This window comes from Amblyomma maculatum, chromosome 10 (genome assembly GCF_055883805.1).
Source record: "Amblyomma maculatum isolate TAMU_Amacu chromosome 10, ASM5588380v1, whole genome shotgun sequence".
In the NCBI taxonomy this organism is placed as follows: domain Eukaryota; kingdom Metazoa; phylum Arthropoda; class Arachnida; order Ixodida; family Ixodidae; genus Amblyomma; species Amblyomma maculatum.
In genome coordinates this window covers 83,516,191-83,540,525 of record NC_139353.1, presented here as the reverse complement: position 1 = coordinate 83,540,525, position 24,335 = coordinate 83,516,191, and the positions used below count along the sequence as shown (strand labels likewise).

The 24,335-nt window shown below is 46.6% G+C and overlaps 2 protein-coding genes across 5 annotated transcripts in view; one reads left to right on the top strand and one right to left on the bottom strand.

Annotated features, from left to right (window-relative positions):
• ifc (delta4-sphingolipid-FADS-like protein ifc) overlaps positions 1–11,478 on the bottom strand; it is a 47,757-nt gene extending 36,279 nt beyond the window's left edge. Inside the window, exon 1 of the mRNA XM_084583016.1 lies at positions 11,224–11,478. Within this exon, the coding sequence (XP_084439142.1) occupies positions 11,224–11,305 (82 nt within the window). The 5' untranslated portion in view covers positions 11,306–11,478. The remainder of the gene's footprint in view (positions 1–11,223) is intronic.
• A 156-nt stretch (positions 11,479–11,634) lies between these two features.
• Positions 11,635–24,335, top strand: part of LOC146176900 (transcription factor YY2-like) — a 34,923-nt gene continuing 22,222 nt past the window's right edge. The window contains exons 1-3 of one of the 4 annotated variants that reach the window (XM_084583013.1): positions 11,636–12,140; positions 19,579–19,699; positions 21,386–21,481. In XM_084583013.1, coding sequence (XP_084439139.1) covers positions 11,663–12,140; positions 19,579–19,699; positions 21,386–21,481 — 695 coding nt within the window. In that variant the 5' untranslated portion in view covers positions 11,636–11,662. Of the gene's footprint in view, positions 12,141–19,572; positions 19,700–21,385; positions 21,482–24,335 lie in introns of all 4 variants that reach the window. The other 3 variants (XM_084583012.1, XM_084583015.1, XM_084583014.1) reach the window with 3 other exon arrangements.

Below are 24,335 nucleotides of genomic sequence, written 5' to 3'. Positions count from 1 at the left end.
TCGACCACCGCCTGGGCTCCTCTGAGACGGGCACTGACATCCCATAGCACACTAAGGCTTCGCCGCCTCGCTAGAAACGCGGCCGGGAAGGCCGCGGGATTGCGAACCGGGCCTCCCGGCTCAATATAGATTTCCGCTGCGAGCGGTCTCTGTGCGTTACCATATTTCTCGCTGGGCTGTTCGTGCCCGTGACGTCAGCAAGTGGAAGCGGCAGCGGAGCCGGTTTGTAACAGCCCAGACAGGAAGCGTTTCGACATCCTCTTCACGAAAGACGTGGAATGTTTAACTAGCTCACCACTTCCAAACACGTCACATCGTGGTCTCGGAACTGCTACATAACGCGGGAGTGAAAGCAAATTACTGCCAAAACCGAGCGGCCAGACATGAAGGCCTGGCACCAGCCACGACCGGCACCGCGGTAACAACAAATGTGGGTACTGTGATGGTGACCGCTCCTGGTTACCAAGGGCGTGGTTAACAAGTTATTCAGCGCGCTGTTACGAGAACGGGAAGAAAATACACAGGGCAGGCGATGACTCCAACCGTATTTCTTCCCGTGTCCTCGTCATTTATGCAGCGATGAATAACTATCCCCGCAAAGGGTGTTGTCTCAGTTACCAAGGTTTCCGGCAAGCGCCGCTGGTCGGCGCATGAGGTTAAAAATGAACGCACTACACGAAAACTGATCAAGCCGCGCCAACTCGAGGAGATCGAAGCGCGAAGAAGGGGCGAGCGGAGGAGGAGGGAGTGTGCCTGCAACGACCGATATACAAAATGATCCAAGGTCAGCGCAAATGATGTGGGTGACCCGTTTCGACAAGTGATGCTGTCTGGGCTCGTTAGCGGTCGAATCACTGCTAACCTTTCTTTCACAAACCCCCGCCTTTACGGTCGAAAGAGGCGCGGGATCCGGTTACCCGTCGTTCCTCTGAGGTTTGCGAACACATTCAAAAGTTAGGCCGGTCAACCCGTGAAGTGCGTGCGTAGGTGTGTGTGTGTGTGTGTGTGTGTGTGTGTGTGGGGGGGGGGGGTGAATTGATAGGCATCTTACTAACACACCAAAATATACAGAAACCCGCGCTCGTATCACTTAAGATGACCGTTTTACTGAGCCGTGTCGGAGCATGTTTCACTCTGTTCCATGATATCGCGCAGAGACGTGCGATTAAATATTCGCGAAAAAAAAACAGAGAATCTGGAAAAAATTGGTTAATTTGCTTTCAGTCGGTTCGAAACCCTATCGTAAATTAGCCTCCAACATGACTAGCGAAATGGTTTGGTTTGGTTTGTGGGGCTTAACGTCCCAAAGCGACTCAGGCTATGAGAGAAGCCGTAGTGGAGGACTCTGGAAATTTTGACCACCTGGGGTTCTTTAACGTGCACTGACATCGCACAGCACACGGGCGACTTGCTTTTCACCTCCATCGAAAAGCGGCCGCCGGGGCCGGGATTCGATCCCACATCCTTGGGAACAGTAGTCGAGCGCCGTAACCACTGCGCCACCCCGGCGGGGTATGATGACGTCACATTGAACGCTGCATAACGAAAGGTTGCATCACAATTTTGACGCGAAATCGTGCGACATTTTTACCACTTCCTGCTCACGCAAGTAAGGTTCTCGCCTAAATAGAAAGGATACATGGAAGAGGACACCTCTAGAGTATCGCGGGTACGGTCAGGAAAAAGCACAGAACAAACACGGGGCACTCGACCGTTATCTCGTTTCGTTATCTCCACCGCTCGAGCTTCCACTTCGTTCCGCCGCGGCTGCTGACAGCACAGCGGAGGAGAAGGGACTCCACGGGTGATGCGAGCAGCCAGTGGAACTATCTCGAGACACAACACAGGCTTTCTCCCAACGTCTCCATTCTATAACGCAGCATCAAACCTCGGCCAACACTACTTGGAAGCAAAGATACGAATTATTGGACCAAGTCAATTTCTCCATATTTACATACGTTCGGCCGCACTAGCGATGACGCAACGCGAGCGCGCGCGCGCGCACGCACGCACGCGCGCACACACACACACACACACACACACACACACACACACACACACACACACACACACACACACACACACACACACACACACACACACACACACACACACACACACACACACACACGCGCGCGCGCGCGGTCACATAACGATACGTCATCTATTCTGTGGCTGCACAGATGAGAAAATTGCATGTTTAATGGTTAGCCGGGAAACAGGAGTGGCATACTGCACCTTTTCTTTCCTGAAAACAAATTAAAAAAATATAACTTCACCTTGAAGGATTTTATTAACTGTAGGTGTCCACGATCTAGTGATGTCCACAAAAAAAGTATACTGAGCCTTCCTTCCCTCAAAACCTAACTTAAACAGAGAGGTGAAAAAAGAGGTGCACGATGCAGTGGTTAAGTACTCGGAGTACTCGGGTTCGATCTCGAACGCCGGCGGCTGAGTTTCGATGGAGGCCATACCAAGAGACGTCCGTGTGGAGTGCGATGTCAGTGCACGTTAAAAGATCCCCAAGTGGTCGAAATTACTCCGTAGCCCTCCACTACGGCTCCCCCCCCCCCTTTTTTTTTACACTTTTACTCTCACCTTCCTCCTTTCCCTTACGGCGCGGTTCAGGTGACCGCGGAACAAGTGTGACAGATACTGCGCCTTTCCTTTCCTGTGAACCAATGACTATTAAGAAAGAAAAATTATGAAAAATCGTGGATTGAAAAGGCGGTGTTACAGGGGCATATTTCGCTCTATCTCATACATCAGAGTGTTCATGTGCATTCTGTGCGCGACACAGCGTGTTAGTATAGATAAGCCGTCGACGCCCAGAAGCAGTGTGCCAGGCGCGTGTGAAGGCCAATTCGTCATCTAAAACCGGCACCTTTCAAGCGGCCCGACGGTGAAACTTCCGTCTATGGTCCCAAAGGTAAAAAACGACCAGACCGCAGCTCCACATAATCGCGTGTCGAAGCCAAATGCTTAGGTCAGGGACATATTACGAAACGCTGGCTGCGTGCGGATTAACTTTAATCCGTACACAGCCTGCCATCCAACCTTTTAGAGAGGCGGCGACATTGAACACTGGCACTTCCGGTTAAATGCTCACCCAACCAACAAAGAAAAAAAAAAAAAAAAAAAAAGCAGCGACACTCTATTCAGGAAGATTGCCAAAGGTCATTCGACTCTCGTAAACACAACGCGAGTATACTTTCTTCGCCCTATAATCAGCGGGTAACCGTGACCTTGTCCTCGCCTTGCGCCCCTATGACTTGGAGATGAACTATTTATTACTTCACCGACCTATTCCAATTCTTCCTTGTCTTCCAACGACCCATGACGTTCTCTACAACCCCTATTCACATGTGAATGTGAAATGTGTTCTGTGTCTAAAGAACGTGCTGTTCTTAAGTGCATATTTTCGCAGGAAGAAAAAATAAATTGCGTTTCGCTGCCAAACTTCCGAACGGCTAATGAGATCTCGAAGACCGGCGGGATAAAAAGAAAAATGTTGTTTGGTTTATAGGGTATAAACATAACAAATCGATTCGGTATGATGGACGCCGTATAGTATCGGGGTCTGGATAATTCCTAAACTTGGTATTTAACGCGCGATCGACACCAATCGTTTTGTCTCCACCGTTCCCCGGCCCAGTGTTCAAGCGGCCCCGCCTCGACTGTTTGCAATGTTTTTAATAGAGAAGATGAAGAACCTTCAAGTGTTATCTTTACCCAAGATTTCCGTGCAAAAGTTGCATAGAGTGTTCGCAACGTTTATTTGGGCGTCAACATGGGAGCGGTCTAGCCGACGTGATCTGTTCCACGGAGTGGGGAATGGGGGTCTAGGATTGTCGCGCACTTATTAATGCGAAAGTATTACTTCGCTATGTTCACAGATTTCTGTCCGCAGACCCTGTCCACAAAATTGTGTCCGCAGCAGTTGTGAGTAGTTAAGAAGCGGTACAGGTTAATGGTGTCAATCGATAGAAGGTGACGTAATGTTGCTGCAGAAATAATAATTAGGCCAATAAGCTAATTAAATTAGAATAACTGGTTCGCAGGAACGGAAGGGCGCAGTATGTGCCACACTTGTTCTGTGGACACCTGCACGCGCGTAAGGGAAGGAAGAGTGAAAGTAGGAGAGAAAGGGGTCCCATGGTGGATGCGATGTCAAGGATGTGACGTCACGCAACCGGAAGTAGAGCCGAAAGAGGGCATAGGAAGAGACAGGCGCGCAATTTGAAAGTACCAAAGACTACAATGGGCAACCAGAAGCAACCAAGAGCAGCTTCCGTGCTTTCGCATTACTCCAATGCAGATTCTGCAGTGCTCTTTAATTTTTATTTTTATGAGACAGATAGTGACCAGATTCTTTTTCTTGAGGCAACAAAATGATTTTCTTCAAACTGTTGCTCAAGTACGATTGTCGACATTATTATTGCCTGATTATGCAGTGTCGTCTTTGTCTGCCTGCCGGAGTAAGTGTGTTTTTTTTGCAAGAAGTCGATATTTTTGGATGAGTATCTGGCTGTCACGAAAAAAAAATTGTACAAAGATCTGCTGGATGTGTTTTTACCAGTGCCCGTTTATCGCAGTCGATATTTTTGGGTCTATAGAATACGACGTGCTGAAAAGATTCAAAAGAACACCCAAGAAGCCCTCAGTGCGTTCGTCCATTTTTCAATTGCACACTGGCACACTTCCGGTGAGGCCGTGGTTGCAGAGCAAAATGTCTTTTTGTACCGCGGTCGGTCGATTGTACTATATGTAAAAAAGATCTTTCTAGACTGTCACGATGCTGTTTTTCTTAGAGATGTCTTGAAACGCACCTTGAAAAAAAGAGTTAACCTTTGACGCCTTTTGGAATACGGTCGGTCGATTGTACTATATGTAAAAAAGATCTTTCTAGACTGTCACGATGCTGTTTTTCTTAGAGATGTCTTGAAACGCACCCTGAAAAAAAAAAGAGTTAACCTTTGACGCCTTTTGGAATACGTTTCGTACCAAGCGCAGAACCAGGTGAAGTGCACGCGAATGGATGAGAGAGACGAACGAATAACTGTGCATCCTGCTTATCAGTATTTCATGGAAAGCATCATCTACACACAGGAAGTGTTCGGGCAGCAAGATCCTTTAAATTAATCATTTAATCCATTCTATCATCGTGCAGTAGCCAGAAAGAGTGATTGCCGCTTTTACTGTCATGTAAATGTATTTTGTGTTTGTGCTCCTATACCGGAGTACACGGGTTCGAACCCGATCGCCAGCGGCTGTCATTTAATGGAGGCGAAACCAAGAGGCATCCGTGTGCTGTGCGATGTCATTGCACGCTATCTTCCAGGTGGTCGAAATTACTCCGCAGCCCTCCACTACGGTTCCTCTTTCTCCTTTTCAACTTTCACTCAAGTGTGCACAGAAACAAGTGTGACAGATACTGCGCCTTTCCTTTTCTGTGAAGCAATTATTAGTGTCCAAGCAAACTTCACCACTGAGCCACCGCGGCGTGGAAAGAAAGGAAATGGTGGAAAAGAAGCAGAAAAAGGACAGGACAGCCGGTAAAAACAAAGCCAACAGCTCTTTCAAATGACCGATCGCGCCCCATTTAATTTTACGGAAGCGAGTACACACGTGCCCCACATATATGGAGGCACTGATGATTGTTCTCGCCCGTCACTCGGCGAGGAGTGACCCTGGGGAAGCCCCTACTACGTAAAGCCCCTACTACGGCGCCTCTTGCGTCCCCTCGGGAAGCGTGGAGTAATCTAAATGGGAACTGCGGGACCATAAACGAGCAGGGAACGATAAAATATTTCGAGATCTGGCCTTCGTTTTGTGCAGGGCCCCGGCGGATCCTTCCCCACGGGGGTCTGGAGCAGCTCACCACCTGGGAGGACTGGGAGACCCTGCTGCACTCTGAGGACTCGGTCCCGCAGAAAATCACAAATTGATCTGCCGATGTCATGAATCATGGTCATGTTTGAGTGTATTGGGGACGTGCGGGGGGCCCAGGGGTATGCTTGCCACGAACTATTGTGTTCGAATAAACTTTTTACTGCTACTCTTTGTTTTACTGCAGACTGTGCAAATCACGGTTAAAGTGGCTTGTAGGGAGAGTTTGTTGGACGTATGTTAAAACATATCTTCAGTTCTCAAACGTTAGCAAAACCTAAAAATTGCCAGAAAAAGGAGCAATTTTCATGTTCTTACATAATTTCAAACTGTCCAAAAGAGAAAGGAGGAGGAGGAAGCCACGAATTGCACACTGACATGGAATGAATACATGAAATAAGTTGGACGGTACAATTCAACGTCATTTATTCCGGCAACTTTTCAAGTTTATCCTTGCGTTCTAAGCTGGCATTGCTACGTGACCGCTCTCCACTGCACCACAAGCTGGAGAGACAGAACCAGCTTCGCAAAGATCGCAAGTGGATGCCTCTGGTACGTGGGCTCTGAAAAATGGGCTGGAATGCTCACGAACATCATATCTAGAACTCTCAGGTCGCCGAGTACGATTTCAATCCAGATACTGCAGAGACTAGCCCGCAGGGGGGGGGGGGGGGGGGGGGGTGGTCAAACTTTTAAGGGGGCGGCATGGATGGTAGATGGTTTCGTTTGTAAGGTTTAACGTCCCAAGGTGACAGCATGCATGGTACAGGAGAAGCGGTAGTTGTATTTTACTTTTTTTCTGTCGATGTGTCGCGCAGCACTAGACATATGATTCCGATACCCATGAGGGACAAAGGTAATAAGTAGGTAAAGCGCGCCACTCCGAAAACACCCGTCATCGCTGGGCACGATGTACGGCTCTCGCACCAATTCCGCTTGACGTAACTATGCGTGGTAGCACGAAACAAGACTTGAATCGCCGTAAAACGACCGGGCCTTCGTGCTGTAGACGATGCTGCCGGTGATTTTGGAGAGCAGCAAATGAAAGCTGCCACGTATATGATGTGAGCGGACGGATCGAAAAACTGTTGTCCGACGGGTACAGGGTAGTCACCCACAGGTTACCCCTCGCCTAGACAACGGTCAGTAGGATGAGTTGCAGCTGTGTCCGGGTAGGAGCTGAACAATTAATAGCGTCTCCCAGTTTTTAGTCCATATAATGAATTGACTTGCTTGTGAAACGAACAAAACGCGATCCCAGAAGAGTGAGCTGTCAAATCACGATGTTAGCGGCAAGCCAGCGTGAACCGGGAGGCGTATGCAGTAAAAATTCAGGCATGTACATTTTTTGTACTCTTCAGTGTGGATCTACCACTCGTAAGCAACGTTATACTTAGCGCCTTAACGAGACAGCAGATGGGGAGCTCTAAGCGCGTTGCACAATTATCGGCGCGCTGTTCGAAAACTTTATTGAGTGCATAGGAGTTCTCGGAGTTGTGTGTGGTCCCCCTATTCCGGCAGCCCAGTGGCCTGCGCCGCAGCATGGGCCCTGCGAACCAGTCCTCGTTGTTGGTCGGGGTCCTCGCTGTGCAGAATAGCCTCCCACTGCTCCAAATTGGGATTAGGAAGTTTATCGGTAAAGGGATTTAATTGGCATGCCCACACAATGCGAAAAGCCGCAGCTATTTCTCTACAGTTTGGGCACGTGTGTAAAGTGAGGGGTACCATTGGTGGAGTTTAAATGGTGTAACGAGAGAGTGTGTCTGTAGCCGGCGGAGGGTGTGTTCTTCTGCCTTGTCTTAGAGTTTTGTGAGGTGTGGGGTGTGTTTGTCTGTAGGCCTGTAAGCTTCTCCTAGATAAACCGCGGAATCCTCCCAGCTCAAATTTTGCACAGAAATACCATTTTGTCGTTCGTATTTTTTAATACCAAATTTGGGGTACTTGCATGATTCGATCAGAAGTCAGATGCTCCCATCGTATGTGGCGGCGGCGACGCCAGTGCTATCGCATGGGGCAGCGGCTCGGCTCGTCTTGCAACATTAGACTTCCGATAGAATCATGCAAGTACCCCAAACTTGGTATTAAAAAATACTAACGACAAAATGACAATTCTGTGCGAAATTTGAACCGCGAGGATTCCGCGGTTTAGCTGGGAGAAGCATTCTGCAGAGCGCCGGTAATTGTGCAACGCGCAGTATTGCATAAGACAGCTGGGTCAGCCGCATCGCACAGCAGAGGATATGCGGCGGCAGACGACGGCGGTTGCGACGCGCCGTCTATTCTGTCAATCATCTCGCATTTTTTGAAGGAGCATAGTGGATTTGAGTTTTATCCTTTGTAATGATGCGCAAGACGTTACCGTACGCGGATCACCGCGTGATATTCGCCTACTACAGCTGCATAATTTATAATCCAATTTCTTTTCTCACCACTCTCGGTTTCATTAGCCGCCTGGCGATGGCTGTGACATCAGAGTCTAGGTCACGTCACAATTTCATTTTCACACTCGAAGTATACGCGCATCGGGCGCCAATTGCACCATTTCGGGTGGTAAGTAGAAAAGGGAATAACAGCTAGGGGCTAAAATAGCCACCATAGCCACTCACGCACGTGTAGTAGTGTCAACTTGGACTCGTTCTGTAATTACTAACACAAACCGTTGCAATATCCATTGTACCAGACCTGCGTAGTGGATTGGTTTGTGGAGTTTTAACGTCCCAAAGAGACTCAGGCTGTGAGAGACGCCGTAGCGGAGGAGCCTTTCGCCTCCATCGAAAAGCGGCCACCGCGGCAGGGATTCGACCACCCGGCACAGAAGTCGAGCGCTCTAACCTCTACCTGCACTACCGTGGCGGGCGAAGCTACGTAATACGCCGAACTTTGAAAAGCGATGTATCCGAGAAGAAAAAAAAAAAAAAAAAAAAAAAAAAAAAACGGGCCTGTCCGACCTTTATCCACTGCCCCCCCCCCCCCCCCCCCCCCCCCGGCCAAAAAGAAAAGGCATTGCAAAACTATGCTGCTTCTGAGCGCGTAGTTCTATATATACTGCAGAAACCTCGATGAGCAGTTACGTACAATGTCTAATATGGTTCGGGTTTGAACTGGCTGCACTGCGCCGACGTTTGCAACGGCGCATCGCAGCTAATCGCACTCTCTTTTTGCACACAGATGTCCCCGCCTTCAGCCGCGCGGATCCGCGGACACGTAATGAATGGTTCGGACCCAGATGTCAACGCTCCGAAGCGCTTATGTCGGTCAATCCGAGCTGCACACATAATTTTCAGCGGGGGCTCGACAGAAAACTCTCGGGGCTGGCACAGGTGGATGAAATAGGAAAGGGCGCCTGTACAGGCACCCTACATGTGCACAGTTGCACACAGGTACAAACTCCGTTGGGATTTGTGCATTGAAGTTGACCACTTTACGGGTGCTTTATATTCCCGAGAAAAGCAACTGACAGTAATTGCAGTCAGGATGTAGTAATGCCTAGGGCTAGGGAGAATGGTAATATGTATTCTCCTTCATGCCATCTGTATTAAAAAAAAAAAATGTAAGCAATAATAAATAAATAAATATATATATCTTTACATCGTCACTTTTTTTTTTTTTTTTTTTATCATCATCACTACCAAAGGCATGGCTGAGTTCACGAGTACTGGGCATATGACTGATTCTTCCTGGCAGTCTGCCTTCTTCGCAACCTCATTTCTGGGAATTTCCTAAACTCGATCGCCGCTTCATCCGGTCATCAGTCCCCGTCGGTTGCTTTTCTTTTTCGTCTTTTTTGTGCCTAGAACTGAGTCTGACACAATCGGTCGTCACTTCTAGGCATTTCCTGTCCTGTCAAATTACTTTTCAGTTTAACGTCTTCAACTATTTTTTTGCGATTCACACCTGCTTCCTTACTCCGACGAAGCAAGCTGTCAACTTAAAAAAAAAAAAAAAACAAAAAACAATTACCCTGGCGTCACGCAGCCAAATAAGCCGCAACTACGCTCTGCAGTACCGATGAGACGGGCACTGTTCGGCAAAAAAAGAAAATAAAAAATGTTCACCACAAAAATATCTCCTTAAATGCAAAGCTTATTCTTGGGGTCCTTTACGGGATAACATGCTGTAATTAAAATTAATTCTATGACAGCGCTTCTTCGCACAGTCCTACTTTTCTTTTTTGTCTTTAGCTGTGCAGTTTTAAATGATAATGTGCTGAAAATGCTCTCGGAACAAAGGACGGATAATATTATGTACCTGTGAGTGAGCACATGAACTCCTAAATAGAAAATAAAGGCGCCAATTCGTAAGGCAGTCTTTAAATTGAGTTCAGGAGCTTCGCTTTTGGGTGAGTTCACGCGACTGCGAAAGCCTACAATTTTCTCACAAAGCAGTCTTTGCTGCCGCATTTTCTGCAAAATCAGAAGAAAGAAGTCGAGTATATATAGAAAACCAAAAGAGCGACCGCAGGAAAGGGCGGCAACGGGGTTACCTCGATAAAACAAACGGCACACGCCCTTCAAGGTCAACATATCCGGACTGCCCTACTTATTAGGGAGAAACAAAGTTGGTCCTACTAAGCACGTTCAAAGGCTTGCAGGTGTTAACCCCAAGGTAGTTAACCGGCCAGAGACGAGATGCATCCAATTTGGCCATCGGGAGCGGCGCTGAACGACGCCGATCAAGTCACGTCGAACAGTACCCAACCCCTTGCTTCGAGCCTCAACCACGGTAGTCTCAACTTGACAACGACGTACGCCAGCGACAGCAGCGGGATCAGCAGCACGATCTCGCTACCGGCAGGCTGGGCTGACACGCACAAAAAAAAAAAAAAAAAAAAATACACAAACCGCAGGAACCTGGTACGCCGTCGACGTCAAGTCCCATCTTGAGACTACCGTTGTATGGAAACCAGCGGTGTTTGAGCGGCGATGCCACGTTTAACGCGAAGTCCGCAAAAAAATGTGAGCGCGTGAGAGTATACGGAGCGACTCGGAAGAGGAGTCTACACGGCTGATATCCGATGAATAAAGAAACATGCGAAAAGCTGACGTCTAGACGGCCGCCGCAGACGAGCGTCATGCCGGCGAGCTCTCACTCGGCACATCGGCGCTGACAGCGAGGCCAACAGTGATGTTAATTCCCAGTCTATGCCGGAGACGCAAGTGTCAGCCGCGAGAACTGCAAAGGGCGGTGACGGCGAGTTAAAGCGCTTTTGAGAGGGCGATCAGTAGTCGATCCCGACACCCGGCCATTCAACCGATTCCCCGAGCCCTCCGGTAGGCTCCATCGCCACATAAGGAAGATGAAAAGAGAAAATGCGCTGCAGCTTGGCGTACTCACTGAGGATCACCTTTCTCCTCGTGGCATGTGGTTCGTCGGTATAAACCCATTCGAAGTCGGTCCTGGAGACGTGAGCACCCATCGTGAGACAAGCGAGTGCAGTACGCGCCTACCTGAACCAGCCGCTCACGAACCGGCAATCGTTGCAAATGAGTGGTGCCCCAGGAGAGCCGCGCGGGGGCGTGCCAGTTTTCTTCCTTTTCACGCTCCAAATCTTCGCAGATCAGTTGACTATATTCGAAAAGTACTGAGCTCAATTAGCTCTTTTTGAACAGTGCAAGATAATTTTTGAAAAAAAAACTGACTCATAAAGACTGGTGAGTAGGCAAAAACAAACGAATAAAAAAGATAACGCCAACAACGCCTCGCGACGGGCATCGTAAAACAATGACGTCACGAAGCAAGTAGGGTCACGTGGCTTCTTCCTCCATCTTTGCAGATGGGCAAGATGGCGTCCTCGGATGTGGTTACCGAGGTTGAGATTCAGCCCGAGATCCAAGAAGTGGAAATCGAGGCCATACCGGTGGAAATGCCCGTTGAGACAGTTGTGACAACCGTCGAAGCGGTCGAAGGACAGCCGATGATCGCCTTGCAGCCGCTGCCAGAGCCCGGCAGGGAAGAGATCATCCTGCAAACCCAAGAGGAGATCGTAGGGAGCATAGACGCCGATCATGAAGCACTCACAGGATACGACAACATTCCAGTGCCGACACCTGAAGTGCTCATTGAGACGAGTCCCAGCACGTCAGGGAAGCGCGGCAGGAAAGGCAAACGTGGCGGCAAGGGGCGCAGCTTCGGCGGCGAACTGACGTTTGAGACCGACCGTAGTACGCGCAAGTGGGAACAGAAACAAGTGCAAATCAAGACGCTCGAAGGGGAATTCTCCGTCACCATGTGGGCATCTGGCACGGAGGACGGTAGGTGCACGCTTCAAGCACTGTTCTTTTCTTGTGGTTTTTCTCGTTGCGCGGTACAAACAGCCGCGCGTAACCGAAAATGCCGTCTTGCTTTGATCGCGGAGAACTCTGAACGTGCTCGTAATAAAGGCTTGTCGCGTGTTTACCGGGCTGGCCAACGAAGCCTTTCTTCGTGCCTTGGCTCCGGGTAACCCCTGCGGATGTCCAGCGACTGCATGCTGAGAGTTTTGACGCTTCGGCGGCTGTGTTTTGAATGAAAAACCGGCCATGAATCCTCCATGGGCGCCGCCATGTTCCCCGAAGCAGCAATATGGCGTCTTTTCGAGTATGGCGGAGGTCGGCCATCTTTGGAAGGCACGGAGGTCTCGTGCGCGGCGAGTTTTCGACTGAAACGATTGGTTTTGGGCCCAGCGCCTTTATTTTTGAACGTTTAGATCGGTTACGGTAACTGTCCGCTGGACCAACATGTCGAAGCGACCCGCATACGTTTGCGATACGGACCGCGTGCACGTTTTTTATCGTTCAAGGTCGCAACGGAAGCTCGCGTAGAAACAAGACGCGGTGGCTGGTCGCTGTTGGCGGAGGCATTGCCGTCGATAAATACGACGCCTCGGTAGCGGTGTTTGTCTCGCGGCGATTTTTGCCTTCTGTATTTGCCTCACTGCGTGCCGTGTGTTTGCTTCCGTGTCTGGTGCTTGATGGTGAACACAGCAGTTGTAAGCTGAGCAGCCAGCGACGGTCCGTAGGCACAGTTAGAAAAAAGGAGGAAAAAAAAAAAACAGAAAAGGCGCGAGCCGTCCCCAGCCCAGGTCTATCGGTCGGTTGCGCAATACCTCTCGGCCTCGCGCACGGACTCTGCTTGTATCGCCTGATAGAAGTGTAAAAAAGGTTTAGAAAAGCAGAAATGGTAAAAAAGAACAGATTTCCGTAAGCGCTGTTGCGAGTTTTTTAACTCGTTTGCTTTCACCGGCTTCGGTGCTTCAGCTTACATCCGTCTTCGAACAGGCCGGATGCCTTCGCGCCGTCGTGTAGCGTTGCGTCAAGTGGTCAAAATGATGCGTTTTTTTTTTTCTTTTTTTCTTTTCTTTTTTTTTTTTTTTCTGTCGCCGGCTCATCTGCTGCGTCGCGTTCTTAATGAGGAAGCGTTGGCGGCTGTCAGTGCCAAGGAAACTGCGCTCGTTGCTCGAGTTTCGCAGGAGCGCACGGATCCAGCTCTGCCTTTAGAACGGTGCCGGGCCGAAGTGGGTTGTTGCTTCGCGCCTTCGCTGAAGTGCGAAGCTTGCTCATTTAATGAATTGCGGCGCTAAGCGCGTGTTGTTAGATTCATTCCTCGAGTGTGGCGTTGACGAACGGTATTCATTAGTACGGTCCTTCGCGGAATCAAACGTGGAGGAGAGTGCGGTTTACACTTTGATTGGGAAAAGAAAACAAAAAGAAAACGTGCTCATATACTTTCATGCATTTTATAGTGTTTGCGCGAAACAACAAACCAGTGGTGAGATCACATGAGCATTCCCTACTGAAAAAATTGGATGTGGCAACAACCTCATTTTCTCACGCAGTCTCAATCAATTCACGTAAGAAATCACATACAAGTCGCATATAATTGCGTAAGATCTCATAGTTTCTTGTACATTAACATAAATTATGGAATAAATTGCACCGTATTAGAGTCTATGTGATTTGATGAGATTGTGTGAGGTTATTGCTCCGTAGAACTTCTCGTTTTTCAGTAGGGTTCTCTGTCACATTTAATGGCTGGCTTGTTCATTTAGGTCTGCAGTGTTGGTAATGCGTGAATAAACTGCCAATTTTACTGCTTTAAACGTTCACAAAGCGTAAGCGTTTTTATTCAAGGAGGTGACATCAAGGTGTAATATTTGTACACTTTCAAGCAGCTCTACCCGCTTCAAATGTTTTAAAGAGAGATTGCATAGCATGCCTTTAGTAGCTACAGATAGATCCTCTCCCTTTTCAAAGAAAGGTTTGCAACTATATTGAAAACAGAGTTGCAGCTGGATTAAAGGCAAACTGCGTTGCTTATTCTTCCTCCTCCTTTCCCAAACACATTTGCAATAATATAAAACACAGTTGAAGCCACCTATAATCTAGTTTAGTTTCTGTTTCCTTTTTTAACATTCTTATGTGTTATGCCCGTGTGACAGCAGTATAAGTGTTGTTAAGGCCAAAGGAGACAATGCTTTCATCTCTGTGTGAATGCGTTCATGGTGTGCTAATTATGAATCTGGGAGGAAATCGAACATAATAGGCATTTTCGAACCACATAACTGAGCACACAAAAACATGCTCTATGGTCTGTTTTTCAGTCGATCGCTTTTTTTTTTTTCTTTGACGGCAGCTGCCAGCGTTTGTAAAACATTCGTTGCAAGCAAGGCGGCTGGTCTGCAGCTTTTTTCTTCTCCAGAAGCTATTATCAGCTCGTTGCAGAGGTGTACAGGTTGAGATTGTTCAGGATGCATGTATAGTTCTGCTGCATGTGGCAAGCATCTGCTATGATATCATCAGCATAATGATTATTAGCAATCTAACAGTGCTGAAACCCTACCAAAGACTTGTCACGACCTTGTAGGCCCTTTACCTGTTGAGAAACATGCCCAACGACTGGATACAAAATCAAATATTTTGTGTGGCCAAATACTGTTGGTTTTCATATCCCCTTTAGGTGCAAATTAAGAAAAACTTGAAAGAAAATTTTGATTCCTTCAGATATCACAACAGGGACCTAAATTGTATGACATAATAAGAACATAAAATATTGAGCCAACAAAAGATTTCTGTGATGTGTACATTTGTACGCATGACAACTCAAAGCCACAGAGATTGTTAATGACCACATACACGAGGAACAACTAGTTTCAGTCAGTCTCAAGTTTACAGGAATATTTAATCATTCTTTCCCAATGTGTCTCAGCTTGGCTACCTTGCTTCAGTGGGTATAGTCCTGCTGATCATGCCTGAAATCTCTGAAACCTTGAGATCTCCGAGGATCCAAATGTATTATAAAGACACAAACAAAGATACCATGTATTGCGAATGCAATGACATCCAAACAATTTTTCAAGCTTTAAGCAGCCCATCATGTCACTGGCAATGTTGCTCTGCAGGATCCATGAAAGATGAAGTTTTGGAAAGCGGCACCAATCACTGATGCTGTCAAAAAGGGGTGTCTTGGCTTGGGAGCCCCTCGCAGAGAACTGCACTGACGAATTGATGGGGCCCGTTACAAAAAATGACCCCTGCTAAGCAATTCGTAAAAACTAAGCCAAGCCCAGAAGGAATTAAATATTTGTTGGCTGCACTGCACTGAAGGGTGAAGGTCCCATATTCCCCCATTTAATTAACCCAGTTCTATGCTAGCTGCATCCACTTGATCCCTGCGAATGTCTTAACCTCATCCGCCCACCAGACTTTCTGCTGCCCCCGGCTACACTTTCCTTTCCCTGGGTGTCATTATGGCAGTGAAAACTGATTTCTTCTGAGGTGGCATTTAGCTCAGTTCCATCTTGTTGCAACCTACAAATGTTTATGAACTGTGTTAGATCATAAAAACTTTTTTCTGAGAAGAACTTGATAAAATAGTCGGGCATCTCAAGAGTAGGGGATCCTCGGTTAAGGGTGTAGTTGCACGCAGTGTGTTCTAGTGGGAATTACTTTTTTATCCACTTCGAGGCTGTTTTATTTCTCTTGGTTGACGTCTGCAGGCTCTCTTGATCATCGCTGCTGTTGATGCTGTGGTCTATTCGCAAAGAATCTTCATCTCAAGCATCCTAGAAAGAAATGAAGTATGAAAAAAGTAAATAAGAGGAAAGGTTTAAAATTGCTTACGTGTGCTGGAGAGCCTTTCTATCCACAGTTATTGCAGTTTCTTCAAATTCATTGTTTGAGAAGTCCCTATGTGAGCTGTTTGTGTTGGCTATTGTGGCCAAATGAGCTTGAGCCGATGTAACCGAGGCCTTCTGCTTTCATACTGAGTGCTTTCTAAGACCTAGAATGCCAAAAATATATGCAAGTTTTGCCCTGCCACTTCGAAATGATATAAAACACAACAGCAGCACTATGTCAGAAGGCAACCTTGAGGCGCCGTGTGTACAGTTGTGCACATCCATTTTTCAGAGCACTGCGCTGAGCCATATATTACGTAAAGCCGTTACTTTAAGAACTAAATTGATTTCAACACCATTTCTCTCGCAGTATGTTACACTCAAAGAAAGGAAAAGTATTGCAATGCACTCACGTGCAGGTTCATAACAGGTGTAGGCATCTTTCTTGACTATTTGTTTTTGCTTCTGCTTAAATGCGCATAGACTAGATGGTGCTAGTTGTCTTTTCAGAAAGAATTTTCGGAGTGCTTACATTGCTTCTCAGCATTTTTGAAGAAGGACAGGAGCGCAAAAAGGTGCCATATTTGGTGTGTACAATTGTACACACAGCGCAATTGAAATAGGAACATAACATGTTTGTAATTGCTAAACAAATTTTTTTAATGAAAGTTTGATGTGAAACACAATTTCCATGCAACAGGCAGGTACACATCTTTCACATATCGTGTTTAAATTATAGCATATTGTTAGACAATTACTGACATTCTAGTGGAAATTAAGAAGAAAAAATGGGCATGGGCAGGACATGTAGTGCGAAGAGAAGATAACCGATGGTCACTTAGGGTAACAAACTGGATTTCAATAAATGACATGGAGGTGCTCCATCCAAAACGCTCTATTAGAAGACAAGTACTGTACTCAAGACCTGTTGCCACAGCCAACAGATCTACCAAACAATAACCGTGACTTCAAGAAGCACAAATTGCACGGTTCATGGAACTTCGTCCTGCCACGTGACCTGGCAGCCTGTGCGATGTACATGAACGTCACTTTGAAGTCTGGAAGCAATAAGCGCGAAGGATTTGGTAAATACCTAAAGGTTGAATTTGCACCTGTTGTTCTCCATCTAATTTTTCGGTCAGCTTGCACTCGAGGACAGGTTTTTTTCCCCACTGGCCATCAACTACCAGATGCCTGCTTAGAACCAGGGTTATCCTAGATTCGAATAAATATGGTAACATTCTTTTTTTTTCTGGGGGGGGGGGGGGGGGGGGGATTACCTTCCAACGGTGAACTTTGCTCAGCGGATGATCACACCAGTAATTCCTCTCAGTTCCATCCAGCTTAAGGCACTGAGGCCAGCAATGGCAGCAAGGTGTGCTGCCACAATTAGCTCCAGCTAATTTCAACACGAAATTCATCTGCACACTTGCTTGGCCATTCTTTCGCATACATGAAGGACAAACACTGCCGACACAGCAGGCCACGGCTACTGCCTACACCTGAATATCACGGCAGTCAGGGATAAGGCGAGGCAACGATACTATTGAATGAGTGAAATTGAGTGGTTTGAGGAAATGTTCTGCACCCTCCCACACCCGGGATGATGTAAAGGCTCTACGTCTTTGATATCTGCATGCGTAGTGCCGTTTGTTTCCTGTCCTCCCGAAATTATGCTACATAGTTAAGGAATTTTCGGTCCCACGTAAGGGTACTGACACTGTATTGTGTAACAGCTTGAAAAAGGTGTCATGTTCTGGCTACCATAGTAGTTCTGTGGCAGTTCCATTAGGGTCATCATCGCGTCTTATGAATTATATATATAAATGCTCAATTCTAAGCTGACCTAAGATTTTCATATTTCCTGTTCTTAAAAAAAAAAATTCGGCTTAGGTTCGATTTGGTATGATTGTTGTTGGGCTGCATGCTTTTGTTTTGGTCTAAAATTTGAATGTCATTCGTTTATTACCCTGGTTGGTTTATCTTTCTGCCTGCAGCTTTGAAAAGTATGTCACTGTTGTAGAACCCTTTATGCACTTAATTGCCTTGTTCGGTTCATAATGAAGATTTTCTTATTATACATTGCATTATACATTGCAATGTTGCGCAAAAAACCTCTGAACAATGGAATGTTGATTTCATTACGCGGGGTAAATATTCAAGGGGAAAAATTGAAACAGCTAATATATGGCAGAAAGCAGGCTAGTGGAATAAATATTTTATCCAATGCAGCTTGCCTTCTAAACGCTGTAGCACAAATGCAGCTTTTATTTATACCTTCATGTGTAACTCTTGAAGCAGCCCATAACTGGGTGTGAAGAACGTCCAAGTGCACTCCGCTGAGCACAATTTGCATCATTCAGCACGAAGCCCTTACGATGAGTTACTACGGTATCTAATGTGACAGATTGAAGGGAGAAGCCCTTGCAACTAAACATAGTTTCAGTTTTACTCTGATTCAGCGCATGATATTTATATTGGCTGCTCGTTCTTCCATAGGGTCAGATTTAGTTGCCCTTCTTTTCGACAATGGCACATTATACATTGCAGTGTTGATTGATTTGTTCATAAGAAGCAGACTAGGAATCAGAGTTGAGGTTATGTTCTTGAATGCGGAGGGGAAAAAATTGACAGCCAAGGGAGGGGGATGTATTTTTATGCAGGTGCACTATTACACGAATAAAGTGTTCTTACACGATTTACAGTGTAAAAACTGATTTCTTTGTGAGAGAAAAAAATATGGCTTATTTGACGAACCTTACTGGGTTTCAAAGCTTGTTGGGATAACTACGATACTATTGTAGGACACAACTTAAAGAAGCAGCAGTGGTGTGTGTATTACTCCACTGAACAGTAAACAGAATCAGTTTTTTGTGTTTGGCTATATGAAAGAGCCCAGAGGCATTTAAATATTTGAGCTTATAATTTGGTTTTGGAGGTTAGCTCTTTGTTTAACCTGGTAACTTTGGTAACCAGAAAAGCCCTAGCAATGGGCTATTTCCTGTCGTGGGAGAATTGTGTGTGGAGCTTACTGCAGACTGTAGTTGCATTTGACCATAGCCTTCTGCAGACCAGCCCAGAAGGCATGTGGATGGTATGGTTTCCAACTGCTTTCGATGGTTATAAAAAGCTATAAAAAAAATAGCAATATTTTTGCACTTTTTCCATAAGAAAAGAAGTTTTTTGGACACCACACTATTGCTCGCGAGACTGTTGTGTGCATCTGATGGAAGTATTGAAAAAGTATTGTAGAAGAAGAAGAAGCACAAGCTTTCTGAATCTCTTTTTAGCTGTCAAGAAAGCATGAATTTTTAGACCGTATAACAAACAGAAATCTTTAAAATTATACCACAAAAGCAGCAATATTGAGGAGTCTGTTGAAAGGGCTTGCCAGCGCTTGTCACGGGCTCTTTCCATGTGGATCACTGTGTCAGGTGTAGCAAGGTTCTTCTCCTTGTGTTGGCCCATATTATCCACTCGTTCATTGGTGACAGTGTGTGTGGGGGTATTTGTTTACCCAGTGCACTCGGCACCTCCTCCTCTTTTGTGTGTAAGCAAGCGTGTGTATGTGAGTGGCCTTTTTGGGTCAGCTGCAGAGGAGTCGACGCCCGAGCCGGACCCCGACTACACGGAGTACATGACTGGCAAGAAGATCCCGCCCGGTGGCATCCCTGGTGTGGACCTCAGTGACCCCAAGCAGCTGGCCGAGTTTGCAAAGTGAGCTCTCTCTCTCGCCTTCCCTCCACTCCTGCTCATTTGGCTTTAACTCGTCCGAGAACGCATTTAGCATTTCGCCATTGTGGTGAACCACCTATAATCAATGGAACGGGTTTTCTGTCGAGAACAGGTGGTAACCTCTTGTTCTTTAGGAAGTTCCAATGTGAAAGCACTAGCAGTGCTACAAAGGCAGACACTGTCCACCACGCGTCTGAAGTCTGCCACCTGCCACAATTGACAGGTGGTAGAATGGCAATAGAGGAAACTCTCCTTTCCGCTTGTGGGGTAGTGTTAGGAGTGACGAAAAGAGTCTGGTATAACGAAATTTTTTTAGTATGCTCCTCTTGACTAAATAAGTGCGAGTTGAAAATACGTATGCTTTCTCATTTCTTCTGGATCAATCAAATCTATCGTCCTAAATTTTATTTGCGGACCTCACGTGATGCCAGTGCCTCTATTGCTGCCTGCACCAGCCTCTTTTGAAACATCCAGGGTGTAACCAGACGTAGATGAGGCTTAGTTCTGGGTCCGCATTTTGAGTTTGCTTCCTTTTCAGAAGTTTCATTTTTGCCCTCACTTTGGGTCGCCTCATTGGTAGAAACATTGGAACTGGATGTCAGTTCGATTGCCACCAGTTCCATTTCTGATGCTTCCACAAACCAGATGAGGCCAAAAATGGTGAAAGCAACACTTTTGAAAATGACACGAACTCTAAATAAGGGCCCTGATGATCTTGGAAGTGTGTTGCTGCGTGGCATCGGGGAAGTAAGGAAGTATGCTGTGGTTCCACTTGAAATGTGCTAGTATGTGGCTGGTCAGTAGACATATTGGGACAAATTTTTGTGGCAAGCAATGCATCTAGGTCACACCGTTGTGCTTGCTTTTTCTTTTTTTGGGCATGTGCGTTAGAATTCTTTGTCGCTGGGCTGAAGATCTGCAATGCATAAAAGCGAGTAGCGTCAGCTCTGTTTCAACTACAGCCATGAAAGTTTGCATGTGTCTCAAGAGAAGAAGTGGCTTAGCTGGTTATCATTGTCCTTAGGAAGCGCTTGAAATTTGATGCACATATCAGCTGCTACTTTTTGCATGCCATTGCAGGCTTGATTAGCAGCTTTGTTTTCACAACACCGCTTCGTGTGCCAAGCAGGTTGTCACCACATCAGCGTGCTTTGAAATGGTGCCTGACAAACTATGCAAAGCACAGCTTTGGCATGTTGTGTCGGCCATCTTTGTGGTGCTGGCACCGAAGTGTGTTAATGGTCGTTTATGATCACAAAGAGGCAGACCATATTCTTCTGGCATGAAATCTCATCCGATATTTTTTTTCTGATCTTCTGAGCTACGCACGCTGCCCAGAGCACTGGTGTCATTGTTCTCCGTTCAGCTGTCGTGGCAGTCAAAAATAGCAGAACATAACAAAATTTAATGCAGCTGTTTATCATTTTTTAAATGTCTTGGGTCAGTTTTTTCGGGACGAATATTCCTGGGGCAGATGCCCACTTGCCCTGTTTGCCTGTGTTCAGATGGGGTGTATGTAAGCTTACTGGGAAAATGAAAGGGGGGGAGGGGTGGCTAGTAGTATAATTGCCGAGGGTGGCCTTAGTCGCCCGTCCTTGCTTGACCTAACCTGAGCCCTGCTTTGCTCTCCCGTGTTGTTGTTTTTCCTGCTGCTTGGGGCATCTGCAGTTCGACACCGGACAATGCCATGAAGCAGTGGTGGGAGCAAGTGCAGTGCACCAGTGTCTACTCGCCCGACAAAAACAAGGGCGGCGCCAGCCAGAGGTCAGTGGACACTAACCCCCCATTCCATTCCTTCTTCCTCTCATTCTTCTCTCTGCTCCCACTTTCTGCTGTCTCTTGAATGCCCTCCTTGGCCCTCAGGCCTACTCCCAACCCTTGTGCAGTGTCCTTGGCCGGATGAATATGTGCATCTCACATTTCATCTTGTTTTCCATTCCATCATCATTATGGCACTGTATGAAGGTAGAACTGTATTGGGTTGCTAGTGGGGCATTGTGCTGAGCTGGAGCATGAGTGTACATTGTAATTTGTGGCCGGAATCAAGGTGTCAAGGTTCCATTCATGACAGCACAATATATTTCTCACTCATGAAAACCATCAATTAAGGAGCATCAGAAGACGCTCTATTCAGGTAGAAGACATGATGAGCAGTGATTACTTTGCCTTTTTATGGAGAGTCTAGCTGTAAAGCAGAAGTAAGGTAGAGGAGACCTTTGGCTTTTGGTAACTCTGCAAGCAGAATCCAAAAAGACCCTGGAAGGTTGATGGCCTTGATAAGGAGATACTCGAGTGGCTGTCATTGGTTTTCTGGTGTTTCTAGTAACCATTGTGCAGGAAATCTTCATCTGTAATGCAGATTTATAAGCCCGACGAGTTGCACGGGGTTCGTTATGTGAGGTGCACAAGTTCACCTGGCCAAAGATATGACCATCCTGTACCGTCCTGATGCATTGAGCTATGAACATTGGTATGTGGCTAAACAGTATGCCAGTGAGCAGCTGTCAAGCCGCCTTGACATTGGAAGTCAAGGACAATCTGTAGGAAGTATAGTGTGCCCCCTGGTGGGTAGCCTGTTGCCAAATGACGTGCGTTCACCACTGCACACTGCATTGTTCACATTCTGGTGCATCTCAGTAAGACACACTCCTCTGGTGCCCGGGCTGCTGCCTGTTATGTGTAGTAACCTGCCTACTTGGTGGAGGTCTTAGGGGTAAAATAAAGAGGAATAAGGAAGAGAAACTTGCGTGCACTTCGTGACGTTTGCATCAGCAGTTTTGTGAAGCCTTACTTGAGTTGTGAGTGGCGTGGACAGTGAAGCGCTTTTTGGTTTGGCTACACCGGCTGAACCAGTTGGAGTGCAGCGCCGCTTTCCTCATTTTTGCAAAGCTGTGTGAGCCCTACGCACTTCTCTCCTCGTTTTATCTAGATGCGGAACTAGTACTGCAATAGTCTTCGTCTATCATGCCCTTGCTCTGGAGAAAGTGCAGAAAAAAGATCGGTGTGGCGTATGTGCCACCTGGCCAAGGGCAGACGTCTCTTTGTGAAGTCCATCTCCCTCAGAACATGGACAGTTCGCCAGTAACGGACGAGAAGGATTAGGCACGTAGGGTAGTTATGCGGAATGCTGGCGACCCACATTTTGTTGATGGTCGGGGGCGGTCTTATATGTAGTTATTGTGACCGTGTGTAGTGGCAGGCACGATCGACAAATATGACGTCGTTGCATAGTCCTGTGTTCCTTTTAGAGCACAGCTCTTATGCACCCGTTCGATGGTTGAGCAATGTTGCAATTGGGGCTGTTGCAGGTGTAACAGAGCGATAGAGTAATGAGCCAAATAGAATTTCTTAGAAGAGGAAGAAGAGATATGAGCTCTGCGTTGCTTGCTCCTGACTCTTCTTTCTCTATTTTGGCTCTGTGACAAATGAAGAGCGCTCGATGTATTGCAAAACCTCTTCAAAAGCTGCGCTCAAATCTCACATTAGGGAGTATCGTAATTGTCTTCTGCGCTTATTTTTTTTCCCTCTCTTTTCATGGTATCATGTTGCATAGTGTGGGTCTTAACCTTTGAAGACAGGTAACGACGGTTCACAGTCTGCTACTAACAGAAAGTTAATGCGTAATAAATGGAGGAAGTGAGCCACGTGTGCGCACATCTGTACGGCTCTGTGAAATCAAACGCATCGCCTACAAATAACGTCGGCGTTTGTGGGCCAATTTGCACCATGCAGTAAGGCAGGTGGTGCAGTAGCAGTGTAAGAATAACAGCTTGAGGGGTGAGTTTGCGCTGCATAGTACCCAGAACTGCGGCGCAACGTACACAAACATATGAATAGACAGACAACACAGGTGCGCACTACCACTTGTAATATGAAACTGAACACTCACTTCCTTTTCAACACTCAGACACAACTTCCTCTTCACAACTTGCCCCTCCAGAGCCATTTTCACAAATAGACCTCAGTTAACGAGGCCAGTGATAATGCGGTTCGAAGAGATATGTTGCAAACTCCATATTCTGGACACATTGCCGGATAACGCTCAAAACAACAGCCCTCTACCTCCATGGTACAATCTTCCCACAATCTGTGATCTCACTTTCACACAGTTTCCAAAGACTAAAAACCCCACAAGAGCACATTATTCAGGAATTCCTTAAACTTCAGGAGGACTACAGAAGCTTCACTGAGTTTTATACCGATGGATCGAAAACAGCTGTGTACACGGGAAGTGCAGTTGTGCAAAGAGATTCCGAGGAAATAATAAGACTTCTACACTGTGCATCTATTTTCACTGCTGAATCCCACGCCAATTCTGTTGCCGTAGAGAAAATAATAAAATAGAATTACAAACAGCATTATTTACACAGACTCTCTAGCCATCCTCAGAGCTCTAAATCTAAGGAATGCAGCCGCTCCATTACTCGGAGACATAATACACAATATAGCAACAGCCATTGCTCGAGGATATAACATAAAATTCTTCTGTGTTCTAAGTCACGTGGGTATTAAAGGAAACGAGAGAGCAGACACATGTGCTGCGAAAGCCCATGACAAGCAAATGAAGAGTATAAACATACCCTACAAAGACTGTATGAAACTTTTACATTGCAAACAA